Source organism: Pyxicephalus adspersus, chromosome 6 (genome assembly GCF_032062135.1).
Source record: "Pyxicephalus adspersus chromosome 6, UCB_Pads_2.0, whole genome shotgun sequence".
NCBI lineage: Eukaryota > Metazoa > Chordata > Amphibia > Anura > Pyxicephalidae > Pyxicephalus > Pyxicephalus adspersus.
Window position 1 is genome coordinate 75,989,152 of NC_092863.1, and position 14,015 is coordinate 76,003,166.

The window sequence follows — 14,015 nt, forward strand, 5'->3', positions numbered from 1 at the left end:
AAGTCCAGCCCAGGGGCCAATTGCAGCCCCTGTTCAGATTTCCACCGGCCAGCAGCCTCTGTCATAAAAATCAATAATATGAGGCCTGCCAGCACTGTTGACCACAGTATAAAATACACACATAAATATACAAAAAAACTATTTTATATTTCATTAGAGTTGATCAACTGCCTTGCAATTATTGGCTCGCCATTCCGCAGGATGGGAGTCCCCATGTTGGCACAGGGAATCCCCTACATCATTATAGTGGGCGTGTGCTGTGTGGGGCCCGCCCGGACCACGCCCACTTTGATTCCAAGAACGTGCTCTGCATGGAGCCGCACTGACACCGGACTCTGTGCACAGGGAATCCCTCATGTCACCCTGGTGGGCGTGTGCAAGACCCGTGCAGACCACGCTCACAGTAACCCTGAGTACATGCTGAATGGTCGGCCCCCACACATTTTCACCTCACCAAATCTGGCCCTCCTTGCAGAAAGTTTGGACACCCTTGATCTAGCATAACTTGGCTTTCCCTGTGGTTGCCAGGCCTGAATGAATTCCCACATGCCTGGTATGTTATCCAGGCTGAAGACTGGAAAAAGGAAGAAAAAAAAAAGCTAGGCAGCTGGCCAAAATGAGGTCAACACTGGTTGCCTCTGTTCACTTGTATGATGAGAGCTCCCATTGCCAACTTTTGCTTGAATGTGTAACCTCTGAAGCGGTTTTCCCTATTTTTGGTTTACTATTTGGTTCAGTAAACAATACTATCTGTTGGTGCTATCTGGTCAATTGCCGGCAGTAAGTGCTGGACAGTTCAAACTTTGTTATACCAATGCATTATTAGGTAGAAGGCAAATTTTTTTTTTTTTTTTGGTTAAAATTGGAAAAGGTTGGAAGCACACCAGGTTAATACACTTTTTTGTTCTTTTTGATTGAGCAGAGTTTTCTGTTGTGGCCCAGGGATGAAAACAAGAAGAATTTCCCAAAGAGTCGTGAAGACCGCAAAAAAGCCAATTTGTAGAACGTGGAAGGACTGAAACCTTTGTCAGACAGTGGGGTCTCTGCTTTCACTGAAGACAACATTCTGTTGTTCTGGTGTCACTGAGATAGGACATGGTGGGAATACTACTCAATGAGAACATATCCCAAAATAGAAACCAAACTGCGGTGGTAAACCTTCTATCCAAAATGTAACAAAAAAATAAAGCTAGTTGGCAATTTGCTTATCAATCCTAATCACATGTATCCTGTACCATATTATTACTAAGCAAAATTAAAATAGAATAATAAAAAAAAAAATCAGTCCTTCAGATTAATAAAAAAACATATTTGAGGTCACCATAACCTATTTTATAGCTTACCCTAGCAAAAAATCCTGTAAATATTGTATAAACCCTTGTGTAAAAGAGACATAGTAAAGCCCCGCCACAGTGATAAAGACAGAATGGGAGCTAAAAGCCTCCTGGTATACATATGCCATACATCCCAGGAGACTTCTGGCTGCTCCTCGATCTCGGATATGCGCAGAAGGAGTGTTTTCTTTAATTGGGGAAAAACGACGGATGACTTAGGCAGAGAGCGGAAGAAGAGGAACGAAGATGGTGGCACCCAGTGGTTTCTGCATGCTGGGGCGAAAGTAGATTCCAGGCCAGTACAGGACTCGATCCAGGAAACCCCTGGAAGGATCAACAGATCTGCGAAAGTAAAGGTGAGTTAGTTTTATTTTTTACTAGTTTACTTCCGCTTTAAGGGATCCTTGCTTAAATTTGTTACGAAAGGACAAGGGAAACCTATAAATTATTGGTGGTAAACAGTCTGTGAAAGTAGCTGCAGAAGTACAATTGGCTTTAGTGACAAGTTGGCTTTGACTACTGGCTACATTATAGGGTGAAGGTCTGCAAAAACACTTCTAGCATTTTGATTCCACATTACTACTTACTGATATGTAATTATTAAAAAAATAAAAAAGACCCCAAAGTTAATAATAGATACATCTTTACTGAGGTCATTGCCAGTCAATGTAAATGTATGCTTCCTTACCTGTTTAATTTCTATCAAAAGAATAGTAAAAACTTGTGGTAACAACTGATGATAAAAACAGCAAATGTATTAAAACAATGTTCATGGTAAAAAAGAAAATTAAAATCTTTTTATACTGGCTAATTACACCCCCCCTGGGCCTAGACGGATTTATATAAATCACCATTTAGGATTAAGAAAGGAATGCTGTGTAGTTGAAAGGAGAGGTTTGAACTTCTACACAGGAACTGAAGACTTTGGACATTTCAAGGTCAATGTAAACTTTTCCTTTGGCTTTTTTGGGCAATGTTTGAAAAGGTTTATATGTTACATTAGCCCAAAAATCAATAAAATTACATAACAATATTACAAAAACATTACATTTGAGACTGTTCGTTTTTTTCTGACTGTGTCCCTTGGTTTGATGAGTTTCTATCTTTGTGTTTATGTTCAGGATAAACATCCTTTAATAACAATGAAAAAGAGGTTTCCAGGGTTCTAAGTGAGTCTTGTTTGGTGCTGTGGATTCCTTCTGAGCTGGTATCTGTTACACACAGGCAAGGAACAACATTCTGTTTTGTGTCACAGCCTTTGTGGTGGTCACCAATAGCAGCAGTCTCTTTCCGAGAATAACTTCTCTCATGGTTGCCTGAAGATCCAACTTTGTCTTCTATAGTCCGTGCAAGCATGTAGCTCACCTTCCTTTGATGAGCTAAAGCTTCTTCCTTATCATTGAGCTGCAAACCCAATCGAAATTGAGACAAGATTTAGAATGTGACTGATGTGCTGCAGGTAGAAGGCAATAGAATGAAATTTATAAATTCTAACCCCCACTAAAAAACGGATTGCTAGGATTTGATGGTGGAAAACATCATCCCTACTTTCTAATAATATGCCATTCTTAATGAGACAATAAGAAAAAATCACTTTACATTTTACTTGAACATGTCTTCTTAAAAAGCCCTACCAGGATTTTTAAAATCTGGAACCAGCAGCTGCTGATGGTACCTAAACGTTTCCCTGTGCTAAAGAAAGAAGCTTCTGGATGTGACAAAAACATGCTACTTTTACTCCAATGCATTCTGTGGTTTCTTCCACCAACCTTCAGGTCATTACTGAATGTTGTACTATTTTTGAGGTCGGCTAGGGATGAGGGAGTGGGGACGTCTTGCATTTTAAAGTCCTGAGGTGCCAAATGCAGAAGAAGAATTTCAAAAAGCTTCCCCCTCTCTTGAGCACAGTGGTGTTCAGCAGTTTTCAAGTTTTAGAAATTCTGACAGGGTCACCTTAAAGCAAAACTTTTTTTTTTTGAACAGTGTTAACTGCATATTTGCACATACAAGGTAAATAATGTGCAGAATGAAAGTGAAAGCTTGTGTTTATTTCCCTAAAGAGAGTGATTAGCCCATTTAGATTTGACTTTAAGTGCTTTAATGAGGCTTCACCTAAATTCTGGACGCTACTGTTGAACCATGTAGGATTTCACCTGAGCTGTATATTACAGAGCAAGATGTTAAACATTTTATTTCTCCAAAACCACAGAAGGACCCTCATCCTGCTATTGTTCATTATACACTATTGTTGTTTCCTAAATACATTTCCCTTTATAAATTCCTCCATCTGATTCTAACCACTTCGATGTAGGAAGCCAGGCAATTCATCCAAAACCACATAAAGGACCATCATCCTGCCATTGTTTATAATAAAATAATATTGTATCCAAAAAAAGGAAAAGCATACTAGCATGTGTGGAAATGTATAAACAGCACTGATGGTACGAAACAAAAGACTCCAATCCTAAAAATCCTACACATACAGCTAGCTAAAGAAATATCTAACAAGACTAAATGGCTACTGTGAGTATTTTCCAAAACCACCCTGGGAATAAGACCTGAAAGTCATCAGCTGTCGCCTTATATTTTATGTGCTTTTGTACAATGTACACACTCAGCAGATATCTGGACATCTGTGGCCAACTATTCTCTGCATTGTTTTACAATGACAGACTGCAGTTTGAGTATTCAGATGGAACAATGGCACTTGTACAAACAGGTGACAATGTCCAAAAATGCCTCTATGGCAGCTTTAGTTACCAACATAGCTTCAGGGAGTGTCACAGGATAAACGGGTGATTACAGATTAATTTGGAACCTGACAATCTTTATTATTCTGGATGTTTACTTTGAGTCAGTGAGTGTATATTTTACAACAGGCATGTTTTTGGCTAAATGGGGCCCTGGGAAACGATGAACTGATGACCCTAAATGCACCATATTTCAAGCTCATTGCATCCCTGCCACTCTCGCTCTGTCTCTGGGCAATTGTCCAGTTTGTCCTATCTCCTGAAACTGGCCCAGTACTAGTACACTAGGACCATAGATACGTAATAAATTAGGGACCATAAATACTTGCTAAATTATATAAATAAACACACACAAATACATATATATATATATATATATATATATATATATATATATATATATATATATATATATATACACACACACACACACACACACACATACACCCACAAACAAGTTTTAATGCTCTCACCAGGTCAACTAACACTGTGAGGACCTCTTGGGGGTCATTTGCTGCATCTAAATGTGTATTGTCAATGGAAGAGATCAGCATACTTTTAAATTTTTGGCCCAAAGTAACGTTCTTATCTTTTTCCAATACATGTCCTAAAAGACAAAATAATTATTACTATTACACAATATTTATATAGCGCCATCATATTAGGCAACGCTGTACAAAGTCCACAGTCATATCACTACTATCTGTCAAAGAAGCACACAATCTAATGTCCCTACCATAGTCATATGTCTTTAATACAGTCTAACCCACGAAGACAAAAGGACAACCTGCAAACTTCATGCAGATAGTGTTGTGACCGAGATTAGAACCTGGGACCTAGCACTGCAAGGGTCAGAGCACTTACTTCTGAGCCACCCTGCTGCCCACAATAATTATGCATACATTTAGAAATTCAGAAACCAATACATGACCAACAAAAACAATCCTTTAGATACCGATACATGTAAGAGAACTTGTTCAGGTTAAATATATATCCCCATTATGTTATTTCTACCCTGTTTGGAGTTGAATCTGCAGTATGAACAGACAACTTAACATCTGATTCTGCTGCAGTATTGTTGCACTAGGATTTTCATATCAGTCCATCAGAAGAACCTGTCTGGATGTGCAGTCAAGAGGGGACTACCCTGCCCAGCTGTAAATTATATGAATTACCCTAAAATTTGTGATAAGCAGACACTGTCCTGAATAGCCGCAAGTGACAGTAAGGACCCTGCCACGTGTTGAAATGTGTCGTAGACTGATGTTCTGCTTGTTTCCAATTATTTTCAGAGTAAGTGATTTATAGAATTGTGTTGTCTGATTGTTTATATAGTACTTGTCATCAATAATTGTTTAATAAATTGTATTTGGTTGCATGATTATCACTTTTTTCTCCTTGTAATATTCTTAACCTTACAAATAAATAATGTTTACAAAACATTCTACATCTATCCCAATAGCAGAAATGCTACACATGATAAAATATAATACAGTTGATATACTATGCATGGTGTCCTGAACAATACTGGTATTACCATCTTCCTTAAGGCGCCTCCAGCTTTTAATTTTCTTGTTCCCTTTCTTACAGAGCTTCTCTAGGTCACTCAGAGGTAGATTTTCATTATTCCTACGTTTCAACTGTTGCTCAAAGGCAATACGAAATGCATCAGCCATAATAAAGGCTTCTTCTTTACTCTTCTTCTCCAATTCATACTGTAAAACCAGTGTTTTAATTAGGATAAGGCAAATATATTGATATAGTTCATAGAAAAACTCCAACATCATCCATTCTCAATTTGCTAACACATCTTCTTCTGTGCTAGTTGGTTGTCACAGCAAGCTCTGACATTAGATGGGATGTTTGCCATTTAAAGGAAGTGAAAGTAAGTTTACTAACTGTGACAAAAGCTTTTTCCGAAGAACTAGATAACTAATGCCATAAATAGTATAGATTACCAATTTTGCTGCCTTATACTAAATTCATTGGGAAACACTTAAATACCTAATTTTTAAAATGTGTACAGGTTCTTCATTTGAAATTCTTGCTCCCAGTGTATAACATTTCCCTGATCATAACAGTGAAACAAATTGCATGCAACTGACATTTTTTTCAGTCTTATGTGGAGTTCAACTTTTTATCTGGGCTTTTACAGGGCTCATATTTTTGTTTGATTATTCACCTTTTGGATTCAGGCACAGAAATGCCATTCTGTTGGACTTCTGTCAATGGGAATATATAAATGGAAACATGAAAGCAATGGCTGATGGCTGGCCTGGGGTAGAATAAAGAATAAAAACCAGAGAGATTCCCTAGTTTACTTACCTGTGATTATCAGCAGAGCTGATTAGATGCAAACAGCATTTCTAGGGGGTTTGAATCTTTAGACAACAGAACCAAATGTATGGCACAAATAGGTTTGTGATAAAATAAAATATTTGTAAATCTACAGGGTAAGACTGCCTGCTCAGCTCTTTCAAAGCTGTCAAAAATTGTTTTCTGGGTAGAGTTTGATGAAGCGGAACATATATAAATATTAATCTTTAGAAAAATACATGGCTTGCATTAAAGTCTATTTTAAATAAAAACACTTAGATACATTATATTAATATTCAACTTTGGAACTTACTTCCTGACGGAGCTGAAGCAGCTGTTTGCGCGTCGCTGCTGACATCTTTGCGCATGAGCAGGGTTCTCCTCCAGCACATGTACAAGCACCAAGCACAGCCAGCTATAAAACATGTGCAACTTAATTTAATAGTCTCAGAAATATTTTTTACTAATATAAATTCAGAGTATGGTTGAACATGCCTACTACATAAAATACAGTAACATATTTATTACATACCAACCTACTGCTTCAAGAACATAGACTTAATAAATGAGGTCTCAGCACCTGAGGTGACAAGGCAGATACACAAAAAATATAAGTAATATATATAAAATAATATAAGTAATTTCAGTTGACCTGCCAATAATACAGTGTGACAGTTTAAGTTGTGGTGGTCCGCAAGAAAATTTTGGTGGTCCACAGAAAAATTTGGACGTTATTTGCAAATTTTATATTTTATTAAAAAAAAAAAATATTCTAATAAATTCTTGTCATCTATATGACAATTTTCACCTTTATAGTGCACTAAATTCATGAACTGTACTAGAGACAGAAAAACAGGGAAGCGCAGCGTGACATCAGTGTAGTCCTAAATTGTGATCGGTGTAGTCTTAAGTTGTATGAGGCAACCAATGCCAAGCTGTACGCTTCAGTATTGTTTCCACCATTACAACAGTCACCCTGCACCGCAAATACTGATTCTCATCCGATTGTTTTATTTTATTTGCTTATTTCTCAGATGCTATTTTAGGTAAGCATGACCTTAACTGTGTATTTTCTTTAACTGTTAAATTTATTGGCAACAAATAGTTTGAGTTTAATAACTATCATTTCTTGTTTGGTCTTAGATTCGAATGAAATAAACTCAAAATGAGTGAGAAAAAGCAAACAAATATTTTGCATTTCTTTAGTAATACCAAATATGATGCAACAAATGATAATAGTAACAATAGTAATATTATCTTATTACTTAACCGTGAGCTGATCAATCAGAGCCTCCACAGTCCTTGTTAGACACCATTAGGAATATCATAATTTTACAAATGAAAAAGGTTTTTAAATTCATATTAATGATATGCGGGTTTAAAATTATGAATTTAGTGGTCGGTGAAGTCTGAAAGGTTGGCGACCGCTGGCCTGATTTCTTCAGACTGCAGATTACCTACCAGTTTCCTTATTTTTGTAATACAACAATAAAATGTTATGCAGTCAATTTTAAGAGAACATGGGCAGTGCTGATAATATTGACCGATTTTTTGTGCAGCACAGGCAGCCTAAACAAAAAGTGAGAAGTTCCCTGGATTTCTGAAAAATCCAAAATATTTTTTCCACTTTCTGTAATTTTAAAAAGATGGGGGGAATGTGAATGTACTGCAGAGATGTACTGAATAGGGTCTATTCCCCAGACTTATACAATGTATTAAATAAATACATTGTTCTCTGCTTTAAATTTTAATGTTGAAAATAACAATTGAAAAGCACAACTACTGTAAGCTTGTCTCTTAGAGCAGAGAATAGATTTTGTGGACCCAACATACTTTCTTCCTAGAATAAAAAAAGCTGCTTTACTATAATTACAATACAGTAAGTAGGCATTGTTGGCCTAGGACAAGAAACATGTTTACCTGGTGAACAAAAGAAAAAAAACCTGAAAAAAATGCAGCCACCACATCTAGGGACTGGTGATCTGCATTTGATTTTTGAGTTTAGAGACACTTTAAATGAAAGCCTGAAATAGGTTCATGCAAGTAGAATCTCTTATACCTTTATGTGTCTTCAAGTCATGTCTTGAATAGGGACCAGGAAACAAGAAAAAGTTACAAATTAATCCATGGAAATTGAGGGTAATTTAGAATTCCTGTCATGGGTTCAGTGGGAGGTATTTTTATTTTGCATTCATTTCATAGAGATTGGACTGTTTCCAGACAATGGGTGTCACTTGACACCGCAAATAAACTAATTCTTAATTGTCACTTGTATAGGAAGTGAGGGGATATCTCCCATGTGAAAACTGTCAAAGAAGGTTTTTTTTTCATTTTGAGAGATTTTGTCTCAATTCCAGTGATGTGTGCGGAGTAGAGGCGAGGAAATCTCACTGATCAGGACAGAAAAAACATCAAATGCAGATTCTAATTCTTCCCCACTATGAAAAACTAAAAAATGTTTTTTTACTGAAGGAAAGAACAATTCGCTCCGTGCCTTTCTTGATCAAATGTTTTCTGTTCTTACAAGGAAATGGTGATTTAGACATACGAAGGTATGGGGAAGTTGTGTCAAGATCGATCACTACAAAGACTATAGTCATTTCCAGGTAGTCATGCCAGAAGACTTACTTCAAGTGCAGTGACCTCGGTCAGACTACTTTTATCTAGAGACAAATTATCCTGGAACATTTTCTGCTGTTTCACATCGAGCATTGCAAGCAGCTCCTGACACTGCTGACTTATAACTGGAGAGAAGAGAGAACAATAGGTAAATACAATGCATAACAAAGACAGATTTAGGCTAGTTCTTAAGGAAAGCATGGCATGGATGGAAAAAGTTACTCACCAGAATAGCCTATCACCTCCAACCATTAAAAGATGCAGCACAACAGAAAAGTGTCAGATATTTACTGTTTGCCAGTCCTTATACACACTAGTCAATGCAATTCCCAGCAGGCCCATCCATTACAATGTGGTCCATGCAGAAGCCATGGTGTGCCATAGATTTGGTATCAAGAGAGAGGTCCTAATAAAACTAACCAGTGGAACAATAAATTCAATTCAGTTTTGCTTTTACATTTGGGGAAGTGCCAACAGCATAGGCTCTCTCCCTCAGAATTATGCTCACTGTGAACAGAATATATTAAATATGATCAGAATTACACAGCTGCCACAAAAGTATTGGGACTGTGTGTTGTTGTTTTTTAAACTTCCAATGGATTTTGTTTTATAATATGTTTTGAATGTTGTAGTATATTGTTTGTATATGTTGAGTTATATGTTTTGTATGTAAAATGTGCAAAAACTTTAATAAAAATGATTTAAAAAAAAACTCCCAATGGAAATAGGGCTGTTGGCAATCACTACACCAGATATCAGCTTTGAGTCTTTATTTGCACTTAAATGAACTTGCCAAGGTCAACAACTTTTTCTGATGCATTTATAATTCTTTTGGACCAATCACTGTTTATGTTTATTATTATTAATAATAATAATAATAATAATAATAATAATAATGTTGCTTATAGCCAATAAGTTTTTGACTTGTTTAGTCATGCTTTCAGGGTGTCAGATTCAGGCCAACATTTCCTCCACTGGTTGTACTTTCATCCAGGTACAGGAAAATGTAAATAATAATTAATACAATGATGTTTTATTGTGGTAATGTAACTTTAAAGATAATCTGGTTCCTGGCTTGAGCTTCTGTCAGCTTCATGCTGGATAAAGAAGAATGATGGAATGCAAATTTCAATATTTATTGTGCATTCTAAGTGTCCAGTGTAAGGGGAGCAATCACAAAATATGGATTTTATCTATTGCATAGCCAAGAATCTTACTTGTGTTTTCAGCTTTCAGTGCTTTCACTTCATTAGTCTGTAATTCTAGGCTTTCTTTCAGTGCAGTGTTTTCACATTGTATGCTGAAAGAAGAGATCAAACCAGATTATGTTATTTTCGAAGAAATATGTGGAGTTCTCTTTACAACTGTAATAGCTTATTGTTGAAATAAGAGACCTTCAAATAGTAATGTTCATGAATGGCAGGTCAAAAGATCAAACCCTTTTTTTATTTCTTTAGGAGGAGTTTAATATATTTTGTATGCTACAATAAAATGTACCCTATAGTTAAGTCTGTTAATGCATTGATGAATACATATGCTCCATTGGAATTGGCATGCTTCTGCACACATTTGACAAGAGAGATCTATTTTTGTTTTGAATTTAGAAATAAAAATGACAGGTTCCCCTTGTAGCCCTGTAGGGCCGGTGACTTTCGTATGTATTTATTAGCCATTCTCTTTCTCTATAAATAAAAATTTACAGGGTAGATGCCATTTTAAATTTTATTATAAACAGAAAAAAACATGGATTGAAGTGGCAGAACCTTTGAACTCTATATAAAAAAAAAGTCTTAGCTTACAGTACATTCATCTAATTTTAATAATGGAATCTAATACATTTATGATTTTTATTGTTCCTATGCATAACCATTAAGCAAGATAAAAATCAGACCTACCGTTCATATTTCTCCTTCCATGACTCCTCCAAGTTCTTCAACCTCACCTGATCAAACTCAATTTCCCATTGCAGCACATTTATCTCCTGCAAATACATACAACACATACCTGTTAGTACAGATTAACAATGTCAGCATGATACCTAACAATAAGGCAGTGTGAAATATCACAGTTCAAACGGTTGTTTGTTTTCTGGGTTGATAAGCCCAATATGAAACCTGTATGCCGGCCTGAAGTTATATGTAAAAGTTTTACATACTTTTTAATGCAAGACTAAATGCAACACTAAAACTAAATTGGTGGGAGCTGACATTCTGTAGAAGAAGATGAAGAATCAGACATTATAGCCTCGTTATAACCAACGTCTATTTCCCTACGGATTGAAAATAGAAGGGTTAAAACCTATTCATCTGCATCTTAGTTAACAGATTTTTCTTGAGTTCCTGTCCTAAAGACATAAGACGTAAAAGAAAGTAGACTAAATCTCTTTAATGTGAGGTAAAAAAGGGCTCCCTTTTCTGGTGAAAAAAATATTTTTTTGAGTGCTGATATCAATGATCTCGAGGACAAAAATATAGTAGTAGAAGTATAACTGCCTTCAGTGGGTCAGGTCTAGATTCAGAAACATTATTGGCCTGATTCAATAAAGCTCTCCAAGACTGGAGAAGATACACTTTCATCAGTGAAGCTGAGTGATCCAGCATACCCGAAATGAATTTCTTCAAAGTCATTTGCTATTTGCTAGTAAATGTTTTGAATCCTGGACCAGATCCATTCCAGGTTTGCTGGATCACCCAACTTCACTGACGAAAGTGTATTCTCTCCAGTCTTGCAGAGCTTTAATAAATCTATATGTCCATAAAATGAAGTCAGTCGCTACCTTAATATACTATTGCATATACTGAATGACCAGGTTTTTCCATCAAAAGATTTTTTATTCCCCGATTTGCCATGGATGTATTTCAAGATGGCAATGCCAGGATTTATCAGGCTCAAATTGTGAAAGATTGGTTCAGGGAGCATGGGACATCATCACACATGGATTGCCCACACAATCTACAGTCCAGACTTTAAACCCATGGAAAATCTTTGCTGTAGAAGACTTTACACAGTTGTCTGACTTTCCATCAAATATTGACAGATATCCATGCAACAAATAAATGTTGTGGCATTGCATAGGATTCCCAAGCGATACCACAGTGCCGTAATTGGAGCTAAAAGTGCTCAAACGTAATATTAGAGTGTGTGACTGTTTTTTGCCCAGGCAGTTTATGTGCTAACCGGTTGTTAACAATATTGTTGTCTAAAATATGGAAGCAGGTTATATGAAATATCGGATAATTTCAGTAATAACAACAAGACCCTAACATGATTATCCCCTATTGTGCATACAGAATTTAAAACAAGTTGATCAATTTCTTTTTCACTGCCTAAGAGGGTGTAATCATAAGTGCAGGGTATTTTTAGATATCACTATCATTTATCAGCAAACATTAAGTGCCATACAGTTGTTGGGCGGCAATGAATAGAAAAGCATATCTTACTACAAAAGAAGACTTGAACAAAAGTTCAAGCATGATGTATGTTTGACAGTAAGAATTGGCCTTAACTATGCTTTCATGTTTTACTATAAAGCAACATCTAGCTTTCATTTGCAGTTTTGAGCAGGGCTGTAGAAATGGGCAGTTGTGTGCCTGGGTCATAAAACTACTTTTAAATACAAACAGTAAATGCATTTATGCATAATCCCTGAAGAGTGTGCACTTAGAGATTTTGATGGCTTTTTTGTGCAACAAAATTAGGCTGTTCTCTACTTTTAGATGGAAACATTTAAGACTGAATGAAGAGGAAATGTTATTTAAAAGCTGATAGGACATGATTTTTTTATTTTAGTCCTTTGAAGTCAATTTAACCTATGGTTATTGTAGAATGATTGGAAATATGTACATGTTTAGTATAAGCATAGATGCCAGCATTTAAGAAAAACTATTAGAGTTTATTAGTGTTTATTTTACGAACTAAGCACAATATTGAAATACACTTTGCAGCACACAGTACCACATGGGATCACAAACGTTGACAGTTTTCAGCTTGGCACCAGTATAGTTCAGCTCTGAGCTGAGGGCACAAGAGTAGGGCTAGGTACACAAGCGCAAGTGTTCTCGTCCGATAATCGGCTCAGGGCAGATATCGGACGAGAATCTGGCTTGTGTACCGCGCTCGCCGTCCATCGTCCAAACAACCATCCTGGCGGATCCACGGACGACTAACGTTCATAATGCAAGTGAAGGGAGAGAGCGCTGGGGCGCTTCGTCGTTCGTCGTTCTTCCCCTCCCCGCTCCGTAGAGCAGAACGGTGCTGCATGTACAGCACAACACACTGTGTGCAGTCATAAGTCGGTGGAAAGGATTATTAAAGATCCTTTCCAATGACAATTATTGCACGTGTGTACATAGCCTAAGAATCTGAAACAAAGGCTCCCACAGTGGGATAAAGTAGTACTTATACAGAATAGGCTGGTTTAGTGTTCAGCTACATCTTTACAACCAAAAAAGGGGCCATTCTAACTCTATTGAGATTTGCAAGTGGCATATTGCTGGATATGTGAACAGCTATTACACCAGCCATTTAAAGGATTAAAAGCTTGAGAAGCCTTAAATGTAACTGTTTTAATAAACTGTTAAAATTGGTGAGTTCAGCTTCAGTTTAATTAATATATGCATGTAAAGAAAGCAAGAGAAATATTCCCAGGCAGTCAGGTGTAACAACCAGTTCATTTTATCTAAGCCAAATTGGCTTTACCTGGCTGTTAAAGAGAGACATGTTTCTTAGATGCAAGAAAACTCATTAATTACATATTACAGGTAACAAAAGAGTATACCAGCACCAATTTCCCTTTCAAAAAAATACAAAGTGAGAATATCTATGAGCCAGTCACCAAATAATAAATTTGGCAAGTAAATGAGACAGGTTTCTAATATTATTGGAAGGAAACCATGAGGGAATTTTTTTGCCAGAAAAAGAAAGCAAATGCTACATGTAGAAAAAAAAATCTTTACAGCAAAGGACAAACTGGGACATCTGTAGAAGCTGACTCCGC

At 36.6% G+C, this 14,015-nt stretch overlaps 1 protein-coding gene across 1 annotated transcript in view; it reads right to left on the reverse strand.

The window, feature by feature from the left end:
• Positions 1–1,960: 1,960 nt before the first annotated feature.
• The window catches only part of CCDC125 (coiled-coil domain containing 125), a gene marked incomplete in the record, with an annotated part of 22,783 nt that continues 10,728 nt past the window's right edge, over positions 1,961–14,015 (reverse strand). The window contains 7 exon segments of the mRNA XM_072416223.1: positions 1,961–2,738; positions 4,558–4,691; positions 5,622–5,799; positions 6,714–6,815; positions 9,029–9,144; positions 10,237–10,319; positions 10,915–11,000. Of these exon segments, the coding sequence (XP_072272324.1) occupies positions 2,379–2,738; positions 4,558–4,691; positions 5,622–5,799; positions 6,714–6,815; positions 9,029–9,144; positions 10,237–10,319; positions 10,915–11,000 (1,059 nt within the window).